At 42.2% G+C, this 25,472-nt stretch overlaps 3 protein-coding genes across 4 annotated transcripts; all 3 read right to left on the bottom strand.

The window, feature by feature from the left end:
* Positions 1-3,581: 3,581 nt before the first annotated feature.
* zdhhc18a (zinc finger DHHC-type palmitoyltransferase 18a) lies at positions 3,582-8,000 on the bottom strand. 2 transcript variants are annotated; one of them, XM_033981321.2, is made up of 10 exons: positions 7,439-7,996; positions 7,182-7,342; positions 6,799-6,948; positions 6,434-6,571; positions 6,305-6,356; positions 5,900-6,002; positions 5,713-5,825; positions 5,203-5,308; positions 4,557-4,620; positions 3,968-4,105 (listed from the first exon to the last, which is right to left on the bottom strand). In XM_033981321.2, exons 1-9 carry the CDS (start codon positions 7,669-7,671, stop codon positions 4,579-4,581), a joined length of 1,098 nt encoding a protein of 365 aa, XP_033837212.1. In that variant the 5' UTR covers positions 7,672-7,996; the 3' UTR covers positions 3,968-4,105; positions 4,557-4,578. The 2 variants fall into 2 exon arrangements, with proteins under 2 accessions (XP_033837211.1, XP_033837212.1); XM_033981320.2 differs by lacking the exon at positions 4,557-4,620 and having other exon boundaries at positions 3,582-4,105; positions 7,439-8,000.
* A 194-nt stretch (positions 8,001-8,194) lies between these two features.
* Positions 8,195-10,719, bottom strand: pigv (phosphatidylinositol glycan anchor biosynthesis, class V). Its single transcript, XM_033981661.2, has 3 exons — positions 10,411-10,719; positions 8,972-10,138; positions 8,195-8,886 (listed from the first exon to the last, which is right to left on the bottom strand). The coding sequence occupies exons 1-3, from the start codon at positions 10,477-10,479 to the stop codon at positions 8,599-8,601; spliced, it is 1,524 nt and encodes a 507-aa protein (XP_033837552.1). The 5' UTR covers positions 10,480-10,719; the 3' UTR covers positions 8,195-8,598.
* Positions 10,720-10,964: 245 nt separating this feature from the next.
* Positions 10,965-24,455, bottom strand: arid1aa (AT rich interactive domain 1Aa (SWI-like)). The gene is given in 31 exon segments (XM_033981001.2): positions 10,965-13,329; positions 13,331-13,408; positions 13,410-13,483; positions 13,486-13,588; positions 13,590-13,831; positions 13,834-13,950; positions 13,953-13,980; positions 13,982-14,032; positions 14,191-14,321; positions 14,401-14,890; positions 14,893-15,231; positions 15,316-15,409; positions 16,084-16,209; positions 16,337-16,496; positions 16,571-16,720; positions 16,723-16,739; positions 16,865-17,021; positions 17,157-17,198; positions 17,201-17,239; positions 17,242-17,359; positions 17,438-17,647; positions 17,725-17,813; positions 18,075-18,220; positions 18,422-18,737; positions 19,413-19,583; positions 19,677-19,766; positions 19,968-20,208; positions 20,533-20,628; positions 20,723-21,280; positions 21,353-21,568; positions 23,260-24,455. Coding segments are annotated over 31 exon segments (6,756 nt in total). The 5' UTR covers positions 24,166-24,455; the 3' UTR covers positions 10,965-12,168.
* Positions 24,456-25,472: the final 1,017 nt, after the last annotated feature.

Genomic DNA, 25,472 nt, shown 5'->3' with positions numbered 1-25,472 from the left:
ATATCCACAGTCTAAAAACACACTATTACAATTTAGTGGATTACTTCTTCAGGACAAGGTTTTATATCAGATGCCCTTTCTGAATTCAGCTCTAGTTTGCATTTTTGGGACTACAGTACACAGATTACACTGGCTTTTGATGCATTTAAACTGTATTGTTCCACATGGGTTAAGTTATGTGGTTCAATTTTGGCTGCATCACATTTGTAATGGCCAGGATTTTCTGAATAATTGAATGTAAATACAGAGATGTGGACGGAGACAGGGGGAAAGTGAAAACTGAAATTTACTGAAAAGCTAAATCCCCAAATCCAATACAGTAGCCAGGATTACTCAAAAGTGTATGGATCAATCAAAATACAACTTTGAGTAAGCAATTGATGAAGGAACACAGTTAAAACATGGTAAAAGCTCATGAAAGTCAAATGTGCTTATGCCCCCTTTATTTGTGTAAGTCTCCTGACAACTGAACAAGTCACACTGTCTGACTGCCAAAAAACATTCTGACTGTATTGTATTGTAAGTAACAGAATCATAATCTCTTCAAGTGTTATGTAACGTATGTCTTTCAAATAACATAGCAATCATGATAAGCATTTTACCTCCTCTGGCCTCCAAAGTCAAACAGGCCAGAGGTATGTCTGGTCATGTCCTGTCAGTGACTCAGCAGCAGCCTGTACTATCTGTCCTGCTTCACTCACTTCACTGTGCATAAAAGAAGTTCAGGAACTGTTTCATTGTGCAACAATTAGATATGGTGAAGGTGAAGGAGGGAACACCTGTGAAGCTATAAAATAACTACAATGTTTCTGTTTATCAAAGTTTTCAAAGGGCAACCTTTTACATTTGAAAGAAGAGGATCAAAACGGTTGCTAGGTAGTGCTTAATGTGATATGGGGGCACACGATGTTCATATTCAGGTTTCCATGGTTTTGCACTTTCCACTTTGCAGTCATCAATTATGCATGATTCAACTATGTCCTTCTCTCTACTGCCCTTCTCAGGGAACAAAATCCCAGAAATACTGGTCAATATTTAACCTATAGCAGGTGATAAGATCTGATAAGATCAGTAGACAGTAGTCTGATTACCATACAGGACAAGTCCATTACAAAAATGTTATCTTCTTTTGGGAAGATCTTATGCAACAGTGCTCACTTTTCTGATCAGAGGTATTGGACTAATGCCTAATACGCAAGCCTTATTCAACACAAAACTTCTTCTGCCCTATAAATGCCAAAATGTATTGACTATGTCTATATTTTAATTAAAATTGTTGGTGGGTGGCAAGTTTCCTTTTTGCAGTTTAATAATGATAATATTGCACAGAACTTATATAGCGTCCCTTCAAAGACCTGTAACTTGGTAAGGTGGTGTTATTATCTTGTCTCTATACAGACATAGATGTGTTTTGTGTCCAGGCAAAAACAATTCCATGGAGACAAGAAGAAAAGTTAAATAGTGCACCTTTAAGCTACTAAAACGAGGCCTTTAACCACGTGTTACTTCACAATTCATTTAGGAGACCATCCATGTTTATAAAATTATTGAATGAGGCCTTTACAAGCCTTTGCTTGTAATTTGCTTGGGCACTGTGTGGTTCAGTTTGATTGGTGTTTCACTGGTAGTGACTCTAAACTATAAACAAGGATACTTCACCTCATTAGAACCATCCTGCTCTGGGACTGTTGTGTCGTCTGATTCGGTGAAGTTCAGTTTTTGTCCAAAATGATGAGTAATGAGGAAACAACTTGTGAGTTTGACACACAAAGCATGCAAAACTAAATAGGAACAGCTTTGGTGAATCAGAAAAGAGCTGCCCACTGCTCCTGTCACTGACAACTATGCTAATTTTGTCCAATGATACAGGGATCCTGCACTTACATGTAAAGTTTATTTTTTGTGTGTTTTTTTATTTTTGTCTTTTTTAAGTCAATTAGGCTTGGTTTATTACAAAATGTAACAATGTTTTAAATGTGGTCAATGTGCTACTGTTGAAATGCCAAATGAGCAAGAGACTGAACATAAAAATGACATGTAATTGTGACATTTTACAATAGTCACATGACCAACAGAGCAACCTTAAAAATGTGTATCTATGCTTTTAATACACAAAGGAATAAAATACTCATGTCATTAACATTTAGATAACATAGAACTGTTGTTCATAACTTGTTGCACATTTAGCACTCAAGAATCACAAAATTCACAAAAGGGGAGGGCCAGAAAAAATATAAACCATGTTTATTTTTCACATTTACATTCTACAAAACTGATTTTTTACAAGCACGGCTTGTACGTTAAATCAAACCTCTAAAGGCTTCAGATTGTTTAGTTGTAAAGATAACGTAAAGTTTTCAACTTAGCACTACGTTACATTCGAATATGTGACTTACAACAAAACACTTAAAGACTTTAACATTAACCTTTGAAGTAGTAGTGTTGTCCCGACATTTTTAGTCACACGGCGACCTCTAGTGGTCACAACCAAGTCTATACCAAGTGGATCACGTTTAAGCATGAAAAGGTCAAAGATCAGGAACTTGAGCTTGGCCACATGCGCGGCAGCCTCTTTAGCCTCATTCATAACGCTTATAGATTTTGATATTTGTCAAGCCCACCTTTGTACTAAGAGTATAAAATAATAAACAAATGGAAATTTCCAACTAAGTGATACATACTGCAATCCATGATCCAGCAGGCAGCAGCGAATGAAGAAAAACATAGCACAACAAATTCATCACACCATTTTTCACATAGAACAACAATGTTTCAATATTATCCTCAACGTCACAACCACTGATCACCATTTATGAGGCAGGACAAGAGAGTGCTCAAACATGTGACACTAGATTCACTCATTCACCTGATCTACATCACAGTACAGCCAAAATCATTTTTGACTAGAGTTGAGAGGTTTGCATAAGTTAGTGTCGACTGGTTTATGGCTTTACGTTGAGTAAAGGTCTGGGCGCATGTACAGCGTTAAAATATATTGCTGATTTGTGCTGATAGTTTTACTAAGATTTTATTCTGCCTATGTCTATGATATTGCCATGCCCAACTGGACAGATACTGTTACCATAAAGCAGCACTTCATATCACTTACAAATGTACACTATTCCTCCCCTCTGATACTACAGTGATAGAAAACCGAGCTAGAAAGGATTTACCCAGTTGTTTGGTTTCAAATGACATCTTAACATTCTTAGGCTTTGATGAGTAATTTGGGTCAGGGAGAACTACTAAGGCCAATATGCTATATAATTGATCTGATCACTAAAAATTACAAAACATTTGTAGATTTGTAAGTAGGCCTGTCACGATAACAGATTTTCAAATATGATATATTGCTGAAGAAAATGTAGACAAATGATAATATTGAAATTCATTATCCCCCCAAAAAACTATTCTAAATGTACAATATTGTTAAAAAACATGCAGTGCAAAAGATAAATAGCAGATTAACACATTAGTATTAGTTTGTATCTATGAGTCATAGAAGTTATTTATTCAACCTGCTGCAGCCAAAATATTCTTGCAGCGTAGAAAAAAAGAGAAAATATCTCACCAAATGCAAAGAAATTATACATACGATAAATATTGAGCACCAAAAAATATTGTTACAGCTATCACATATTGAACGATAGGTTGATATAGTAATTATCGTGACAGGCCTATTAGTAGGACATTTCTTGAGAAATTAAAATGAATCTGATACAGGCATTCTGGCTTCTGACCTTCATCTGAGTGTGACTTCATCCCATTTAAACATCTGAATACAACCCATTACTTAGGGAAGTGGGATGAACCCCTTTTCCTGTGTGTCACTCAGAGCCAAGTTGACACGGGGCAGTGAAGGGGAGGGCGATGCCAAGCGGAAAGCTGGGTTGATGGAGTGCAAAGAGTCCTTCCTGCTCCTGGCACAGGTGGTGCAGGGACTGTCGGCACGTCGCGAGCACATGCTGGGCGCTCGGGCCGCGCCCAGAGAGTCGGAGGCCTCCAGGCCCAAAGGAGAGGTTTTTGGAGGTCCAGCTGGGCACACGCCATGAAAGTCAGAGGAGTGCAGCATCCTCTCCAACACATCCTTTGTGCTTTGCGTGCACTAGAACAAAAACAAACTATATTTTAACAAACATTAAAAAAATGCAAATCATTAAATTAGAGAAAGAGGTAGTGTATACGAGAGCTGCTGACAAAGAAAATGGATGGGAGGTAATGGGTTAAGTGTTACAAAACAAGAAAACAATTTTGCACAAGAAGCAGTTTCAGTTGCTGTTCTTCCTTTTCACAATGTCATTGCATGCACAAGAGTCCCATCAAAAGTTACTGAAGCAAGTTTCAGAAATGCAGTTTCTGTTAAAGTGGAAGTGGTAAAGCATGCAGATAAAACTTCCCGAATCACACGGTTACAGAAAATGTGTCACATGTAAAGATGAAAAAGTAATTAATCAGTTAGTATGGTACTAAATCCAAACCTAGCAACAACCATAAGTGATTAATGAAGACAAAGTCGATGACAGCTGGTGAGAAGTGACAGTGGACCCTTCTCTTACCATGAACCACAGACAGGTGCCTTCAGGCTGTGCAGGACACAGAAAAGTCCTGACAGTTCTCCTCCTGGAGAGTGAATGGATACAGTACACGCAGCATTAAGTCCTCTATCGTACATACTATTGTCTGGGCAATGCATTCGCAATTAAAATGTCAGTCAGCCAAATACCAGTGCACAATATAAAAATAAAGTTTATTTCGTAGATAAATGGTTATATATAAATTAAAATAAATTTAAGACATTAAATGTCAAATACACAAAAACTGTTGCATATACTCAAGTGCCACAAACAAGAATTACAGGTTCTGTCATATGCCTTTATACGCCTGGGACACAGCTAAATGCACACCCAGTCGTACAGTCACAGATGTACAAAAACACAAACATTTCACTGTGATGTGCTTGACTGGTAAGTCAGCAGCATCTTAAGGGGCAGTTTTAACATTTTAGGACCCATTTAGCTCCAACGAAAGCCTTTTACTATTGAGCACAATGTACATAAATACTTCCATTACAATTAAAATATGAAGTAACATCTCAACAATTGGACTTATTCACAGACTACGGGGTAGCACAGGGGCAGGGTAGAAAACACTGTGGAGGTCAAGCTAACACCGATGCTTCGACACTAGAACAGCTCATCCTACCATGTTTGTGTCATTCTTGGCTGTGAATGGAGGCAGCTCAATCTCTGAAGTACAAGCAGCAGCGGCCGCCTCATCCAGAGGTACAAAACCTCGTCTGTCGATCAAACTGGGAATAAAAAGGAAAAGGAAAAGCAGTTAAAAAGCAGAACTGTGTAACTTGACCAGTTCAGCGGGTGACTAATGGTTAATACTATTGTCTCTACCATCAGTGAATGAATCACTGAGGAGATGACTGATGCTGATGGATGCTATAATTTATATGACTTTGTCTCAGTGTGGTCAATACAAACAGAGTCTTGCATGGCTCAATAATGTCAGAAGCACACAAATGTATTCATATCATGATGAGTAATTTATAGTGTTTTATATTACAGTTAATTTTGTAACCTTATTCACCACATTACATTAAACATTTGAGTGGTAACAAAACAATTTGGCTTGAATGAAATGCTTCTACAAAAAATATACAACACAAAATGTCTTGAAAAGAACAAAATCAGTTTGACTTGCCTGGGTGGCATAGGGCCACATAGTGTTGCACAACAGTTTTTGATGATGCCGTTATAAGTGTATGGGTTCCCAGAATCCTCTGCACCTCGTTTACTCGACCAAGAGCCCTTAATCTGCAGGAACAAACAACAGTCAGACAGTGCCACCATGTTTTTTTTTATTCCAGGGAAATTACAAGGACACTTACATCTTCATTTGTTGTAAGATTGGAGGCCACTAAGTATGTATGGAAGCCTGACAGGCCCAAAATAGACCACACAGAAAAGAAGCAAATGACCAACTCCACTATAGTGGACAAAAGTTAAGGAAAAGTTACACTAGATTAAAGGACATTTTTGTCTTAAAATAAATGATAAATAAAAGTCCAAGCCACTGACGTCAGAACTCCAGGACATGAGGCAGAAAATATACTACTGAAAGACAAGGGCCTACAGTGCTGAGTTAAACTTTGATCCTGTTAAGTGGCTTAGGATGAAGAGGAACACAGTACAGCAGCCTCTGATACTCCTCACTTTGAGACAAACACCCCATGAAAACATGTTACTTCTTTGCAAACAGAAAAGAAACGTCATAAGACTTTGTTAAAGGATATCTGGCAGGGCTCTCCTGAATGGCTTGTATAAGGCTTTTACCAGCGTGACAACCTGAAAGAAAGCAAACAATCAATGGTCCGTGTGAATAATTACACAACTATTCAGTGAGCAATTGAGTGAATACTTACGCAAGGTAAGGTGAGTGATGACGCAGCCAAATATAAAAGATGTGAGAAAAGACAGGGAGATGATGAAACTGTAGAAAAAGCGGTAATTGCGCTTTCCCACACAGTTTCCAACCCAAGGGCAGTGATGGTCAAATCGCTCTGAGGGTCACAATACATAATGAACCAAATAAGATAAACGGCAATAGTGAAATTAATTTTATTTAATGTTTTCATATTATTATTCCATCAAAAATATGTTATATATTAATAAATATATATAAATATTGTTGGTTACTAGTAACACATTCAAATTAAACTGTGCAATATATGTGGCTTATTTACATTTTTAAATTACAATTCATGCGCATGTTACATGCATTACTTACCAACGCAGTTGTCACACAGACTGCAATGTGAAGTCCGAGGAGGCCGGAACATTTTACATGTAAAGCAATATTTGAGCTTTACCACCTGCTGGTTAATGAGGATCTCCTTGGTACGGGGAGGGGGTCGATATGAAGAGGATCCCGAAGAATCTTAAAATAGAGAGGAACAGGAATGTCACTGAGGAGTATGCCACATCAAACAGTGCACACATAAACCATTGTCACACAAAATGTAGGTTTATAGTAATTTAGCCCTCTAGAGACGAGGCTGAGGTGTAGATACAGTTCACTGCCTCATGTCGCCCTTCGATGTGGTCCAGATGGCAAAGCTCTTGTACCCCGTCTGTCACAGTCTGACTATGCACTTCCAACATATGCCTCACCTATCTGCCTCTCTATGTCTGCCGCTTCATCTGGGGTGGCCCTGGGTAAGATCCCCGGGTCTGTAAAGCTTGTCCTGAACAAAGACAGGATCACAAACACAAAAAGGGCTCCCCCAATCACAGGTATGAAGACGGTCAGGTGCTCTACCAAGAAAGGACAACTGAAAATGGAAAAACATTTCAGTGTTAACCCAACAATTACAGAATGGTGGAGTGATAGTAGCATATAAGCACAGAGAATAAGCCGAAGCACTTACTCAAATGCAAAAAACAGGCCACAGGTGATCACAATAAGGCCCAAAGTTAGAGGGAGAACCCCACTCTGACGGGACAAAATTATACGTCCATTGCAGAAAAAGCGGTTCTTCCCCGGGAAAACTTCCCATTTCCTCCGCGGGCGCTGCGCTTTGGTCTGTGGATGGCTCTGGGCGGACAGCGGGGACACGGACAGCGCACGGGGATCGATCTGCTGGTACTCACAACTCTTCATCTCCGCTTCGAGGTAGTGAAAAAGTGAAGTACAACTCTTCTTAAATGTAAAATCCCGTGAATTTTATTGAAAGTGCACAGTACATTTTGTCATTGTCTCGTAAAAATTGGCATCGCTCATCTCAGTTTACCATCCTGAAGCTAACGCTAGCTAGCTACAGAGACAGAAAAGCCACTCTTCTCCGTGATCACGCTTGAAAAGACACCTCTTCTGTCCCGTTGACGCGTCATCAGTCAACATTTCATTCGTTTATTAATGTGTCTCAAAAGTCATCGGGAGAATTTCTTAGTCGTGGTGTCCACGGAAGTCACGATCACGAAGCCGCCTCAAGCTCTTTGCGTTTGCGTCTGGAGCCTCACGTCGTTTCCTCATTAGAGCGACGTCACAGCCAAAGACAGTGACGTGATACTCAAAAACAAAACACAAATCAGAAGAGAAATATGGCGCTAAAAGACCAGGCACATTATACCCCACATTTTACAAGAGCATACAAGATTTTAAAGAAGGACACAAGAAATTAAACACGTAGTTTTGTAATGATTTACTCAATAGTCCTATAAAATACCATTAGGCCACCATTACCGGGTTTATAGTGCAAAAAGAACACTTTTCCTCTACAAACATGCAACCTTTCCATATAGATGTCATATTTTTTAAAACATGTGCAAACTTAATCCAAGGCAAAAAAAAAAAAAAAAAAAAAAGCAACAATTATTGCTAAAATGTGCATACTATTGCGCTAAGAATTACCCAACAGCAAATACAGAACCAAGTAAATGTGAACAGAAATAGGGTTGGTTGGGTTGGTCTACGTTATCTGATCTTAGATTTTTAAAAATGTATTTATAAGAAAACTAAATGTTGAAAAGGTGTCATTACAAGATTTTACTTCTACATATCATTGCAGTTTATTTAGCTTAGACAACATCATGTCCATGGCAGAAAGTTACAATGCATTACCAAGCCTAACAGCCAATAAGACAGGAAATAACCCAAAATGCCTTTAGTAATGGAAGAACAGGCTGTCAAGTTTAGCAGTAATGCTATGATGGGGTTTGGGGGTGTGTGCTTGCATCCGTTATGATGATGGCTGTGCAACTGAACACCGGGAGTGGAAGTCTTTCTTCTATGAAGAAGTGGTTCATTGAGCAGTAGCAGATGTGCACTTATCCAAAATGGCACTGGAGAGGAAGAGGCCATAAACCTGGTAAGGACCTTTTGGAAAAAAATGAAACAAGATTACTTACAGAAAAGCATTCTACTGTGCAAATGTGATGTTGTGTGATGTGTATATTCTTACCTGTACATGCATGCACAGCATTCCAAACACCAGTAATACACTGGAGTGAACCACATACACAAATGCCCGGGGGTTAAAAAATCCTGGTAGTGGTTTGTCAAGTCCTTTATTTTCATTTGTTTCCCAAAGTCCAAGTCTAAGACACAGTTCTGGGTTCGCTTGAATATAAGCATATGCTGCCATAATTCCAAGAGTAGCCATTGGTAACGCCAAAACAAAGTTTGGTATTTGCTTGAGTTCAAAGTAGCGTAAAAACCCAACATCCCAGTAAACATCTTGAATATGAGAGTACAGCATAGGCAGAGGCCTCATGCACCAGAGAGGTGGAGGACCATTTTCATCAGGTACTCTGTAGCCCTTTCTTTCAGCGAGTGAGAGCAGAGCTGGAGGGATACGCTCCAAGGAGAGAGACGGTGTGCAAAACGTCCTATAGCCATAATATTGGAATGCTACAAATGGAAGGGCTATAATAGCGGTGCCTAATAAAGACGTGAACAACAAACGAATAATGACAAAAATGTAATGACAGACTTTGGCATGACCCTTTGTTGTTGTTCGATAAACACGAATCTGGGAAAGCGCGTATAGAGAAGGAAGATAGAGCAGGAATCCTATATTTACTAGCCCATTGGAGCGCGCAGCTGTGGCTATACTGAGTGCCAAACAAGCTCTAAGAGTGAATCCTTTCTCCAAAAGATATAATCCCCCAAAGGTGAGAGCTGCAAATAGACTCTCTGAGTATCCAGCGGTCATGAAAACATTGGCTGGTGTGACACAGTAGAGAAGACTGGAGAGGAGAGCGAGGCGTCTGTCCTGTAAAACTATTCTACCAAGTGCGTGCAAGGCCACCACACTGAGCAAGAAGAGAGCCGTGTTTCCAAGAGCAACTGCCACTAGCAACCGTCCACGAACACTCAGCCAGGTGCTCAAGGGCCAAAGGACTGTTTCAGCCAAGCCTCTGAGAATGATCGGAAAGAGGGGGAAAAAGGCAAAATTATGCTCATACAAGTATCCCCTCTCTGCAATGAAGAGAAAATGTTCAGCATCCCAGCGAGACAGGCCACTGAACAGCCAGTCCACAGTGGAGTCCAGGTACAGAGGCTCTTCTATCCGAGGGGGCCTGAACGCATCTGCTTCATGATCAGGGATTGCCGCATTCAGGACTGCCTACAGAGAAATAGGACACACTGGTCATTCACACAAATTCCTTGACATCCAGTTTCATAATTCTAAGTTTAAAAAAAATAGGCAATATTAATAGTACTTTTTTGCTAAATTAAAGGCTTCAAAACGTCCCTTTCACATCTATAAATACAAAATACATGATGTCCAAGCATAAACAAAGCTAGAGACAGGTGTAACGTTTACATATTACTAGTAACGTTAAATTTAAACCACGGCAACAACAAACCATAAAAAGTCACATTATTAAGACTTACTTGCAAAATCAACGTTACACATCTCGTTGCTGCGGCAAACTGAAGAACAGCTTTCATATCCATGGTCATTGATTTGTCAGACAAAAGCCGGAACAACCGGTAATATCAGACCCAACTAACATTACCGCTACTTGACAACAGTGTGCAGTAGATTCGTGTTTATTACGACGCATAGCTAGAAAATATTTAGCCTGACACACAAAAGGGTAAAATACTCGCGCGTCAAACAAGGAAACCAAAACAGTGCGCACGAAGTAGCCTGCCTCTCACTGCAGCACCGCGGGTTCACAAAAGCATACTTTCAGTTCCGGTGCAACTACGGCTGAACATTTCAAAATAAAGGGACTGTGCCTAATACGCACAACTCCTCGGCAGATGGCGCCCCATGTCCCTTTGTAGAGTCCATAGAGTAAACAAATAGCTAATATTATTAAGACCCAGTATATTTTGTTGAGGGAAATTGATTTTGATTGGTATGATAAACTTAAAATGATCTATTCTCATTATCATATTCAACCCCTTTTTAACAGCACACAAACATCAAACAGCTTACGAAGATTTAATGTACATTTATTTTACCACGTGGAACATATAGTATAAAGATTTCATACTGAATAAATGATATTCATTGAGCCAAAAGGGAAGGGGAGGAATTTACATGTCGTCTTAGCTACATAGTTTGAAATACAAATATGCAATCCATGATTGGAGAAAATTGTCAAATGTGTTTGTCTAATTTATTGTTGTACCAGTTTTGAGTCGTGTCTGCTGTACTACAGCACTGTGAAGAGTCTGTAAGTGGTCTAATCAGGGACTGGAGGCCATGGATCAAACCCTTAGCAGCCTTTTTCCCTCACCAATACAAGCGTGAGGATAGTGACACAGACAGAGACGGACACAAAAGAAATGTAATGTACAACATTATATATACACCACAGCAACGCTGTATTTGAAGTTGAAAACCAGTCCTACAAGGTGATTTCTTTTCATAAGGGTGTCCATACAATCAAGGGATAAGAGGAGGTAAGGGTGTTGTTGGTTCTTGATACTTTGGGGAAGAAAGCCATATTCTGTTTTACACCAAACTAAATAGACCTCAGAACTCTAGAAGAGCTGCATCACCAGCTTCTGTGTGAGACGTGTTACAGAATGCTTACACTCAAGAGCAGTATGGTACAGAAAATGTCCTACAATCTACTGCACACTGCACAGGCCTCCCCAACCAAGTTGTATATTGACTGGGCCAACTGGTGAGACTCCAAACTACAGCAACTTCAACCAGTGGGCCACTTGTCAGTCTGCATCACCTCTGAACATTAACCAGTTAGACTCATTGTACCCTTCAAGGGACAGTTAGGGCACATCGGGTCTCCCAAACTCACTGTAAACGAGACAGCAACTTTGGTTACAGTTTTTGTTTTTCAGCTATTTATTTATTAATTCATTTATTTATCTGTTATAAAAGTACTTTTTTCCCCCAAGTGCAGAACAATCTCCAAACTGTAGCGCTTTGCAGTGTCATCCAGTTGGCAAACACATTGCAAGTAGTGTCACTATGTGGGCATTTTTTCAGAAGTCAATCACCACAGCACTGATTTTCCGGCAAGGGCAGCCTGTGGAGAGCTCAGTTTGGGATCTTTATTGTCTTTTATAAATTAAAACAGTCACTCTCTTTGCCCTGTTGCTCCCAGTCTTCAGGTTAGCAGGAAAGGAGGGCAGGGCAAATGCTTGAAAAGGAGCCACAGCTCCCTACAGCTGTCATGACTGGCCAATCAAAAATAGTACATCACAGATAACATGAGAAACCAGTGAGTTCATAAGGGGAGACACAGAAAGGTCAAGGAGCCGAGACTCATGTAGTGTGAACTCTGAGTGGTTCTCCTCCACCTTGGCTAAGGCGTGCAGGGCCCGAGCAGCTCGCCGCATCATGTCCGGGCTTGTAGGCTCGAAATGCATCCCCTGTAGGTGGAGTAAGGAGCTCTGGCTCTGCTGCAGTTGTGTGGCAGCTAGACTGTCCTCAAGAAACCCCAACAGGTTCCCTACACTGCCCTTTTGGACAGCAATGGCTCTCGCCGCAAGAGTGTCACCCTGGGCCAGGTTTGCCAATAAAACTACGGCCATCTCCCTGCAAACTGCCACCTTCCGGTCACCTATTAGTCTAACCAAGTTGCCAAACAGTTTCTCTAAACGACTGAAGGGGGGAGTGGCCAGGATGAGGTCCACGTTGTTGTCTTGAATGCTGAGCTTGCTTAGTGTCTCCAGGACTAGTCTCTGTGGCGACAAAGCACTATGGGGGCCCAATGTGGGGAATGGGTCCTGGGCTTCAGCTGAGGGGCAGACTGCCCAGTGAAGAAGGCCATCCAACAGGGGCAAACAGATGCTCTCCGAGTAGACAGACAGGTCTAACTGACCTGAGATATTTGCCAGAGTGACCAGTGTGTTCTCTCTGAGCAGCGACAAACAGTCCCACCACCACTCATCCCTTTGGCCCGTTCCCTCCTCCGAATCCTCCTCTTTTTCATATGTAAGTGGGGCTTGTTTGCGCTCAGGATGTCTGTGATGGAGAAGGATCAGACGTCCCAACATTAGAAGCAGTCCTGGGTGCTTTGACATTTCATGGTCATTGCCTGGAACAAACGATAGGCTTCGGATAATATTTGAAATGCAAACACATCGTCTTGCCAATGAATCTTGCCAATTAGCGATTGTGACAAGTGGCCCCTCATCTTTACTGTGAGGCTCATCTTCCAAGATGGTGCCACCAGTCTGCTTTGATATTTGTGGTAACCCACTGGTGAGTAAAGAGTTTGATTTGTCATTTTCTTGTTGACCATCATGATTTTGAACTGCAGGCGCCTCAGAATCGGGGTTAGGATTATCTGTGTTTGGAGATGGGGATTTTTCAATGTCCATTTATCTCAGCGTTCTCTGTGCCTGATGTTTGCTTAGGCTCTTCGTCCTTTGTCTCCTCTCCCTCTTCTGTTATACAGTTTTTCTTTGAGTTCATCATCAGGGATTCGCCTCTTCAACAAGCTTTGAGGCACGGGTATTCGTTCTCGTGGCTCCAAGAAATCTTGTGAGGTTCAAAATGTGTCTGGATGTGTTCAGTTGAGTCTCCACCTCCAGCACTCCAATGAAGTAAGCCACTGTCAAACTCTTGCAGTTTGCCATGATTGTTGTGACTGGGCAGAGGCAAAAGGGTCTTTCTTTCGTACCAATTTTAGGGGGAATTTATCAAACTTGCTTGCTTGTTTGGGTCTTTCATTTTCAAGTGAAGGACTGAACAAAGTTTGGCCTGTTCTGACAAAACTTTGCTCTTTATTTCATCATTGTCATGTGTTTTTCTTCTTGCCCAAATTCCCAAGGCATTGCTGCTTTTCCCTCCTCTTTTACATGAACTGGCCCACAGTTTCCTGTTCATCTCATCATCGTCCTCTTCCTCATCCTCCATGTCCTCTGCCTGGATCTCCACTTCTGTGTTGTCCAAATCTTCTTTCAAGGCATTGGGATCAAGCAGCGTCCTCTGACCAGGGTCTCCACCTCATACTCCCTCAGTATGCCAAATATTTCCAATGAGGCATCGTCTGAAATACTCCACTAGAAGCTCAAGTAGACCAGGCAACTGAGGAAAGAGAATGAAAAGGCCACCATAAGACACAAATAATACTGCATATGGTTTTAAGTGAGCCATAAGCAAGTAAACTTTGTGATTTTTATCTGTGAAAGGTGCTATAAAAATAAAGTGCTTACAGAGTGCAAATAACATAACTAGTTGCTTACCGTATTGAGATCAAATGTAGAAATACTACAGTCATCATACAGGAGGATGTTGATGGTATCTAAGGCCCAAGTACTTTCAGCTAACAGACCCGACTTAAGAGACATCATAACTCTCCATGCTTCAGGTGTTCCTAAAGACCAATTACACACAGTTAGAACAGAAAGAGCTACATGAAATGAGGTATGAAATTATACAAAAACATGACTTACCAATGTCTTTCATGGTTAGTCTTCGGCGTGGTTTTAGTACAGGCTGGGAGGCTTCTACAGAGCCCGGAGGGAAAGGCATATCTCTTCTGATTAAAGGCGACTGCACTGAAGGGGGCACTATGTGAGATGCAGGAACAGGGGGGCCTGCTTTTTGCATCTTCATCACTCCATGCATGAAATGACTTTTACTTGGCGATACTCCGCTGTCCATGGCACGTGGCATGGATGCCGGACTGGAAACCTGTGGAATGTGGTTCTGTACCCCCTGAGGCGGCTGGTAGCCGGACTGTACAGAGCGAGACAGGGGCTGTCCTGGCCCTGAAGGGCCATAGGGAGGCTGCCGTGGGCCCATCTGCCCACCCCATTGACCGTCGTGATTCATCCTCTGTTCTGATGACATCATATCTTCGGAGCGGTTCATACCAGGGTAGCCATGCCCAGGTGGAGGTCCCCCAGGTCCACCCTGGCGGTTTGGGTAGTTCTGGTAGTTTCATGTCCCCGTGGCCCTTGCCACATACCACCTTCAGGGCCTGGCTGCATCAATTGAGGTGGCATATTAGGCTGAGCATTGGGCCCTGTAACGCCCTGCATCCGCTCACGACCATATGGAAAAGGGAACTGATTGCCTGGACCAGGTGGGCGGCGATCAGAGCCTGGGTAAGGTCCACTGCCACCATACTGATTGTAAGACTCTTGCTGTCCTGAAGACGGGGCAGCTGAGCCTCCTGACTGTTGCTGCGATGGCTGCTGGCCGCTGGGGTAGGGTGCACTATAGTCTGCTTCATGCCGCTTTGACGGAGGGTAACCACCTTCAACAGGACGCTTGTAGTTCTATGGACACAAAAAAGTTTTTAAAAAATGTAGTAATTCATTTTGAGAAGTTCACAATACAACAACAAAAGTTCAGAAAGTCACCTGTTGTTGTGGGTACATTCCTGGCTGCTGATTAGGGTAAGAGCCACTAGGGGGCGTTCCCTGTCCAGGATACTGATTACCATAGGAATCATGCCTGCAAATATGGAGTTTCATTAGTGCAACTAGAAGTGCATTTTATATCAACTTCAAGGAAAAAAAAACATATCAAATACACATTGAAATTGGCCTTAATCACTTCTAAGTGTAGCAAAATCAACAGTCACATCTCACATGAAGCTACAACGTCTATCTGTTTGCACAGTATTAACACTAGTAATAAATGTGAACATATCATGATTCATATTAAACAGTGAAATTTGAATTAACAATGGAATTCAGTTGCCAAAATGTTCAAATTGATACTGTTCAGTGCATGTAAACATATTTAAATAGGCGCAATTGGGGTGTTCCTGTTTTGCTTTCAAATAAAATAATGACATCAATTAATTTGTCCACCCCCAATAGCCGATCTTGTGTAATGAGGTCTCTTGTGTACACCAATTAGCTGTAGCTGTGCTCGGGAGAGTTTTTGTAAAAGGCCAAAATTACTATTTATCCTTCAAAGTTAAACAAATCAAATTCAACTGAATCCTCTGAAATAAAGACTCAAAAGTGTCCATTTAGGTCAAGCAATTTAGCAAATAATTCAGATTAATAACCAACAGTAATTTATTACAATTCATACAACAATTCAGTCTAATTTGCATTTAATTTGTTGTTCCAATTTGTTGAATTACCGCCCTAGAAATTGACTCATTGATAACTAACCGTGGCTGCTGGGGTGGGAAGCGATTTGGCGAATACATCCCTGTGTCGGCATTGGCAGGCATCATGGAGCTTGGCTGTGGTGCACTGGATCCCATGTTGCCCTCTGGGCCCATTCCTTGTTCTGATCTGTGACACAAGCAAAGATTTCACAAAGTTATAGCTCTGACAAAAAAGTAAAATGACTAAAATAAACACATGGTAGTAAAATTAAAAAAAAAAAAAAAAAAAAAAGCACCATTACAACTAATCTCACCTCCTGTCATAGCCAGGTCCGTACGGATACTGTGGCCTGGGTCCCATAGGCATGGAGCCCATTGCCCCAGGTGGTCCTCTGTATGGAGGCTGCTGCTGTGGTGGCTGCTGAGGGGTGTCACTGTTTGGGCCTTGGTTCGCAGGTAGAAACTGCTCACCAACTGCACCATATACAAATGAAAACACATGAGTAGGTGAACAAACATAATTTAAATATTATATATTTAAAATGCACCTTTCCGCATGTTACTGAAGGGATCTTTGTTAGGCTCATAAGACCCCATACGTCCTTGCATGTCTGGATTGCCCATACCAGACTGATAGGCAGAGTTGGGGGTCATGTTCCTTCGTGGGAAAGCAGGGTCACTACTGTCTGAGAAGGGTCTTGCAAGTTAACACTGCTCCTAAGACACAAGTAAAAGCAAATAGAAGGGTTATTGAATTCATTTAAAGAAAAAATAGACTAATTTTTTACTCATTTATTCACTGATTAACATTTTCCTAAAACATTTTTTTCCATATTACCCACCTTGGCCCAGTAGGCATTGGAGGCATCTGTGAGTGAGGAGTGGAGGCGGTGTTGGGGGCTTTAGGTCCCACACCTTCTGCCATGGAGCTGCTGGTGGACTGGGGTGTCTGAGGACCTGATAGAGACCCTGACCCAGCCTGTGTGGAGCAGAGGGAACGCTTCAGTTTGAAATAAAGGAAAGGGGGCAGAAAGTGTGATACATGATTTAGTAAGTTAAATTGGATTGGGCACTGCAGGTGATGCTAAAAAAAAAAATAATTCATACGATTTGAGTGGTTGAAAAGAGGCATACCTGGAGAAGGAGGTTGGACTTTAGGAGTCTGATTCTTTTTGTGTCAGCAAAAACCTCAGGAGGGGGGGTCTTCTCACGTTCAATTTGCATTCAAAGGCATACAGACATTGGATGTACTGTTTTTTCAAAGAACTCGCTGCGCTACTTGATGTTCCCACATTCAAAGAAGTTGCCAGGTCACGCCACTTTTTATTCTTGTTAACCTGAATGAAGTATAATTAAGTGTTAGTTTAAATGATCAACAATTCTTTTTACTCAATAGTGGTAAACAATGCATTTACCTGTGTCATGCCTCCAATCTCCTTAACTGACATGTACAATCGAAAAAGGTCCAGTGGTTTGCGTCCAACAGCTGGCAAGTTTGTCATACCCATCGCCTTTTCTTCAATAAAGGACAAGTAACGGTCAACCCACATTTTCCTGTCTGGTTCTGGTCCAAGCTCATAGAGTCGTGTTATCTTGTCTGAAGTTGTGGTTGATGAATTTGATTTCTGTTTTAAATTACAGAGAAAATAAAACATTAAGTAATCAATCAAATTAATTAATTTAGCACCAGCAGTTACGGTACCTTTGACTTTGACTCTTGCTTTGGTGTTCCACTCCCATCTACTTTGTTGTTGTTCATTTTGTTGTTCATCTCAGGACTTGGTGCCATACCTAGAGTGCATAAAATTAAAAATGCATTAGACAAGTGTATGTTGACAAAAACCTACCAATGCAAGTCACAAATCCCCACACAATAAAAATTACAATTATGGTAGTGTAACAAAGGTAATAATGCAACTTGAATTTTGCTTCGTAATTATTACAGCCCTCAATCAATATATAATACAGATTGGGCATTTTTGGTATTGCATTGTCAAGTATACCAATATACAGATTTTTGCAAGAATCATAAGATATGATTACATCACTTACCACTTGAATTATTGGCCATGTTAGGGCCCATGGAATAAGGCGATCCTCCTTGAGCATTCATCATTCCTGGCATGTTGTTCATTGCAGGACCATAAGGAGGACCAGACCCCATCATCCCTTGAGACATGTTGGGGTACCCAGGCATCCTGAATAAAGATGACACAACATTGCTCATTTGTGTAGTGTTTAATTGAGTCATCATTCAGATGATAAACATAAAATAATACATGAGATCGTGGCTACTATAAATAATCAGTTTAAATATTATAATCAATACAGGAATACTAGCATGTGTCCCTATCTGAGCGTTAGTAAATGAAGAGAATACAAACAGCTAATGAACAAACCTGTTGTGCATGGAGTTGGTGCCAGGATGTTGCATGGCGGCTGGGTCCTGCGGCTTTCGGTTCATGCCTGGAGGTGGACACATTCCTGCGCCTACCTGATGCGACATGTTGCCCATGTTTGGAGGCATATTGGGGTTCATGTTTGGAGCAATATTGGGGCCGTAAGGTCTTGCTCCCATTTGATTTGGAGGCATTCTTCCTGGAGGCATGCTTCCATAAGGGGGGCCCCCAACTTGTCCCGCCATGGGGTTCATTGGGCCCATTCCAGGTCCTGTGTAGTTGGCATTGGGCATATAACCAGGCTGCCGCGGATAACCTTGAAAAAAAAAAACCCAGAAGGTTTGATGGCTTTATTATTAAAGTCAAACAACAGTTGTCCAAAAAGCTACCAAGACAGTAATCAATACTAATATACTAAAACTAGTACAGAAACTATACACTCATTTGAAAAAAAAAAACAAACAATAAAAACACTGTAGACTGTAGATTTCTTTTAAGGTCTTGCACCATACAATATTAGGAAATTTCATTGGATGAAGCTAGTTACACAATCTATGTAACAGTAAATGTGTATAAGAATTAGATTGTGTGAATAAAAGCTTTTTTTGCACATTCAGGATGTCAATGATGAAAAATATTTTGTAATCATTAACAGCCAACAATTAACTAAAACAATGTCTTTGCTTTTTAAAAACATTTATTCTTAAAAGTAGCAGTTAAAAACTCTGAGCAACAAGCTTTCGTCATAGGCCCTGACAGAAGGCTGTGCTACGTCAGCTGACTCTCTGCTTCACTGCTATAAATAGCTGCAACAGAATAGTCAGAGAGGAACCAGCAACAGCATGGTATGAAGATACACTAAACTCCACTGGTCTGGTTAACAATATATTTTACTCCATTGTACATCTTTCATACAAAGAATTGTGTGGCATATAGTGATCTCTCTAATTAATCAACTTTTAACACCATATAATTAAACGTAAGTGCAAACCTTGTGGGCCATACTGTCCTCCGGGTTGTCCATACCCGCCCATAGAATTGTTCTGCTGATATGGACCCATACCATGATGCATCTGCCCTCCAGACGACTGTCGAGGCGACAATGCAGAGGCTGACTGAGGGGAGCCATAAGGTGGCATCTGAGGGTTTCTTTGCATAAAAGCTTCAGTGGGACACAGTGAAGTACAGTAATGAGTCTAGTGTATACAAAGTGCAACTTATAGTCAACTGAAGGATAATCAAATGAAAGGCATACCTCTGTCCTGGGCCATGGGAGATTGGCTCATAGCTGGATGTAAGCTTCCATCTGATTGCCCACTGGATGGCCTTGGAGGCATTTGAGCCCCTGAAATGACAATAATATGGAATCATGGTCTGATTAATGGAATTGGGTTCTGATAAATGCAGCAATTTAGAATAAAAACAAACTCATTCCTTTATTTATGGGCATTCAGACCACTTCACAAATCTACAATACATCTATAAAAGACCACCTTTAATCAATATTCACACATCATTTCACACTAACATGCAATGCTTGACCCACCTGGCATGTTGGCGGGTGACAGTGGCCCTGTTCGCGGTGTGCTGGCGCTAGCGGGGGAGCCAGCGGGGGAAGGTGAAGGCCCGCGGATGCCTGGGAGATGGGGTGATGTGTGGGGGGAGAAAGGCGACTGGGCGGGGTTGCTTTGCTCTCCTTGGCTGCTGGACACTCCTGAGGTGCTCACGCCAGGACTCAGGGCTCCCTCTGTCCCTGTGGGGAGGTCATCGATGGACCCCGACAGGTCCTAAAATGGCAAAAGTGAATAAATAAAAACAAAGCTTTCAAAAGTCAGAGGCAAAAATGTAGTTCTTTGTACAAGTTATTCCTAAGACTAAAAAAATTCTAATCTACTATTTTTTTCATGTAACCACGAAAATGGATACAATTAAAACATATGCACATATTATTCACAAGCCCGAAGGACAAAAAAATCCATTAAGCTGCATCAGCAGTTAATGCCAGTGCTGCTTTTATATTTAACTTCCCCTTTACTTCTTGACTCTAGTCAACAAATAAACATGCATGTCAAAGCAGCAAGGATGGAAGTGTATTTTCCAGTAAAACTTACTGGAAGGCTGGATGGGCGGCCTTGACCATCATCAGTGCCAGATTTAGGTTGAGAAGATGGAGGAACATTAGACTGAAATGAGTCCTGGGATACCTCCTAAAAGAAAAAATAAGACATGCTGAAGTGCAGCTGCAGGAAAACTGTAGTCCAGAGAAAAGGGTGCTTAAAATATTCCAACTGAAACTGGTACCTGCTGCTGAGGAGGAAAGCGCTGATAAGGTGACTGTTGTGCTTGCTGTTGAGATGGCGGGCCCTGGGGGTATGCAGACTGGTTCTGTGGATGAGACTGCTGAGATTGGACCTGCTGTTGTTGTGAGGAGGGCGGCTGCGAGCCCACGCTGGACCCCGGGTAGTTGGACTGTGATCCAGGAGGAGCTGGTGAAGTCTGTGGTTGGCTTTGGCCCGGAGCACCCTGCTGTGGAGCATAGGGCGAATGGCCGGACTGCGGGGCAGGAGGTTGGGAATAAGGAGGCTGAGACTGTTGGGGTCCCTGTTGTGGGCCTGGCAGTGGCCCCTGTGTCTGAGGGGGCATGTGCTGCTGCTGATAGGGCGGCCCTCCCTGTGTGTGAGGGCCAGACGCTGGAGGGTGTTGCTGCCCTGGGTAAGAGGCCTGGCCTCCGGCCTGCCCTGGTTGGGGCTGGGAATAGGGGCTTTGTTGTGAGTGAGGACCTTGGCCAGGCTGGCCATAATAAGGTGTCTGGCTTTGAGAACCATAACCTCCTGGTCCCTGCGGTCCATAGGATCCCATCTGAAAAACAGCAATAACATGAACAACTCAGAGGTTCATGCACTCAAATCAAAAGAAAAACTGAAATACTACCTGTCCATAAGGCATGCTTCCCATGCTTCCCGGAGAACGTCCTTGCATTCCCAGTGGATATCTTTGGGGTCCAGGAGGGCCATACCCCTGGCTAGTGTAACCTGGGCCCTGCTGGGGACCTGTAGGAGCCCCTTGTTGAGATTGCTGTCCATATGGACTTCCTGCTCCGTAGGGTTGTCCCCTCATCTTTCCCATTGGGTCCATGGGACCAGTTGGCTGGACAGGAAGACACAAAATTACAATTTTACAAGATGAAAATGCATCTGCACTGGCACAAAAGGACTTCCCACGGTCATTACAATTTTTTCTAAGTTCAGTAGTTTCAGAAATGCAATTCAAACTTTGTCTGAACTTAAACCAATACCAGCTGTGCTTCTGTTTTGGGTCAGATTCAAGTGCCTTTTCCCCCCTAGCAGTCAGTTTGGCCCTGAATGAATGACATCAGGAATGAAGTGTGTAACACTGACAGCAGAAAAAGATACAAACCATGAACAGTACAGGCAGTACAAGCTTACCCTTCATATTATCTTTTTCTAAACAACAGATAAAAGAAGTACATCATCTAAATTTACAGATTAACCAGAATCACTGATGTACTGCTGATAGAGAGTAGTAGAACAGTAGATCGGATGACCTATGTGATCCAATGAAGCCAAATAAATAAGGGCAACACATGGCTAATCTGCATAAAACAGAGGAAAACTCCCATTGCCCAGAGACCTGAAGATAGACTTACAGCACTGACTTGAGAGGAAACTGGGGAATTATTTAAAAGTAACACAGCAGTGAGGTGTATCCTCACAAACAGGGAACCAGTTATCTCAAATGCTCTCCTCCAAAGTATGTCAAGGTTGCAAAGAATACCCTCATACATCAGCTGTTCAGATCTCAACAACCAACATTACATTTTTATTGAGCTACTGAGCTGCCCCTCAACATGAAAAACAGCTACAAGCTTGCAGAACACACAATATCATATATGCAACCATACATTTTTATTACATCCTAGCATCTCAACAGTCAAAGAATATAGGTGAGGGTAGGACTATTTCAGTTACCTTTTATGACCCCGTGATGAGTTAGTGCTGTGTGCTACTGTTATCACCAGTTGCCCGCATCACATGCAATTATAAATGGCCATGAGCAGGGGCTGAGGAGCCAATCAGATTTGAGCTAGCATGTCAACTCAAGACCAACTACCTCCTGGCTTTGACAGCAGGATTTTACCTCCACAATTCAAATCCCAGAGCAAACTGCACTCTGCAGTCACTCATCTACAGCGCTGCTTATCAGCCGCTCGTAGACGGAAATGCCGTTCAAGATGAAGAGAAAATACAGGCTACAAACGAGTTGAAAATATTAGAATACTTTACAAGACCCTCAACAAAACACTAATAACCTTTATTAACAATAACTTGATTAACAAAACACTCTAAAAGATCGCTTATCATAAACAGGCCGAAGGTAAACATAAAAAGGCTATAACCTTCATCTAATATTTTACTTCATAGCTGTTGCACTTATCAAAACATTATTAACCAACCTAATTTGAGAAAATGTATCTGTGGTTCAACGATATCGAGGGTTACGAGGCGAAAAGCTAGCCCTTGCCTAACGATTTGCATTATTGCCCCTTTTCAAAGTCGGGCCTTCTCGACTTCCCCGATGCTTTAACAATGTTACCATCTTTGTATTTTGTCAAAATGTCCCTATCTACCACAGTTAACACCTTAAAACAGCACATTTTAGATAGTTTGTTGTAAAGGAAAACACACACACGAGAGGCAGCCATTTTAGAGTCTTTGCGAACTAGTATCAGACAATGGCTGGCCTACAACGTTATGTAGCGGCTAAGAGAAGGAAGAACTGGCAAAAGCCTACAAACCCGTGTAATTGTGTGACTTTACCTGGTTTCTACTTAGTGGCTGCCCAGCACTTCCAGGGCTCATAGGTGACGGGTGATGGCTTCTTTGTTGCCAGCCCGTATTGCTCCCTCCGTACTGAGCGCTACTGCCCATGTCTGGTCCCTTGCTAGCGCCTTCTTGGCTACCGTAGTCGCTGGAGGGATAGTTCGGATAACCCCGCGTTGAGCTGGGTGAAGTTAGTAGCTTATTAAGGGTCGGTGTAGATGTTGGCTGAGGGTTTCCAATATTATATCTCTGGTTATTATAAGAGCCTGCCATAGCAGTGGGTCCTCCCGCTGGTGGCTGCTGTTTAGCTGACTGTCCCCCAGCTGTCGGCGCCTGGTTACTGCGCGGGGAGTTCATGCCGTACGCCTGGCCCGGATATGGAGTCCTGTTCGGGAATGGGCTGTAATTGTACTGGTGGTTCGAAAAGCCATGTTCGTGGGAATTAGGTTGATAAGGGTCCATCATATTGCCTTGCTGTGCGACTGGACCCGCAGCAGCTGCCATGCCAGGGCTTTGTTGTCCGCCATGTTGATGAAAAGGCCGACCGTAGTGCTGCCCGTATCCGTACGAAGGTGGCGGAAAAGCTGAGCCGTGGTGGTGTACCAAACCGGGATGGTTATTTCCCTCTGGTCCTATAGAGTCATTCTGGTTATTATTGTTGGCTCTGGGTGCGTTCCCATTGCCGTTCTTCATCTCAGGTTCCCCTCCTCCCCCTGCATTTCCACCGTCGGCCGCGTCCTGCAGATCTCCTCGTCCCGGTGAGCCGCTGTCCAAACCCGGGTGTTTCTTATCCGACTGCTTGTCCCCCGGTACCGACTCCTCTTTGGGTTCTCGATCCGGTCTTTTAAGCTCGGAAGGCGGGCTAGTGTTCAGAGTGGTGGCGCTGGCGACCTGAGCGGCCATGATATACCCCCCCACCTCACTCCCTCTCGGCGAGTCACTCACAATCAAAAGCGAGCATTGAATAGAAAGAATTGTTTATAACCATTTATCCTTGTGTCGATTCATTCCCGCCCCTTAAACCGGACAAAATCCGGCCGCCATCCCCTGGTTCCGGGTCCGTTTAGGGCTTACGAAGTGATGGAGGCTCCATACAATGCGTAAAGAGCGACAGAAATTGTTGTGGGAGTTGTGTTACTGAGCCCGGGTAGAGGCAGGGAGCGAGCCCAACCAACACGAGGCTCCGCTACATACAGCCATTTTACTGAGCCGCACGGAGGGCTGTAAAACACGGGGTGGATCCAGGCCCGTGCGAACCGAACTGGGTCATCCACTTTCACGCTGTGTTTTAGCCTCATCATAGTTTATACGTTTCTCTTCAATTCTTGTAAGGAAAAAAGTAACCCAAGATATAATATTTAAAGCCTGCTACATAATTTTAGCCATTACCCAGCCTAAAATGTAGCCTAAAAAACAATTCTTCTAATTTACAATTTCAACATTGATTGAACGTTGATTGATAATACATTTAGTATCCAAGAAATGTCAGTTTGGGTAAAAAAATAAATAAAAACATAACAACAAACTGATACTAACTACTCAATTTAATAGTCTAGTTGTCTTATCTGGGACATGGCTGTCTATTCCCAGTTTAAAAATAATGTGTTACATGTTACATGTTATAACGTTATGAAAGTAAAAGGCATTATATTATGTGAATGTTGGTTTGTTTTACATTAAATTGATTATATATATATATATATATATATATATATATATATATATATATATATATATATATATATATATATATATATATATATATATATATATATATACACACACACAATTCCACAACTTCAATACCTTCATGTTTTCAATAATGCATCTCAAGTAATGGCATAGTTATAAAGGCAAGCAAAGGCAACGCGCTGTTTCTTATCCAGAGCAGAAGGAGGAAGCCTTGCAGCAAACGAGACTACCAATGCACATTCCCTGTTGTTCCCTCCCCAGCCCGCTCTGCTCTGCTCTGCCACCCCCTCTCCGCGCTGTCTGTCTCTCACTCCGGCAGAAGCACTCCGGTGTGGGGGGATGGGCGCAGACTTCAGCACTCTCTCACCCTGCAACATTGAACTGCGCTCACACAAAACCACCCTTATCTTGTGACAGGGATGGGATTTTAAAATAGTTTAAAAGTATTTAAACAGTGCGGAAGAAGCCTGTTTATTCAGTTTTATCATATAAGTCGAATAAAGGAGGCATTTGGTACA

Source organism: Periophthalmus magnuspinnatus, chromosome 16, assembly GCF_009829125.3.
Source record: "Periophthalmus magnuspinnatus isolate fPerMag1 chromosome 16, fPerMag1.2.pri, whole genome shotgun sequence".
Taxonomy (NCBI): Eukaryota; Metazoa; Chordata; class Actinopteri; order Gobiiformes; family Gobiidae; genus Periophthalmus; species Periophthalmus magnuspinnatus.
Note: the sequence above shows the minus strand (reverse complement) of the source record. Positions and strands in the feature narration are given on the sequence as shown.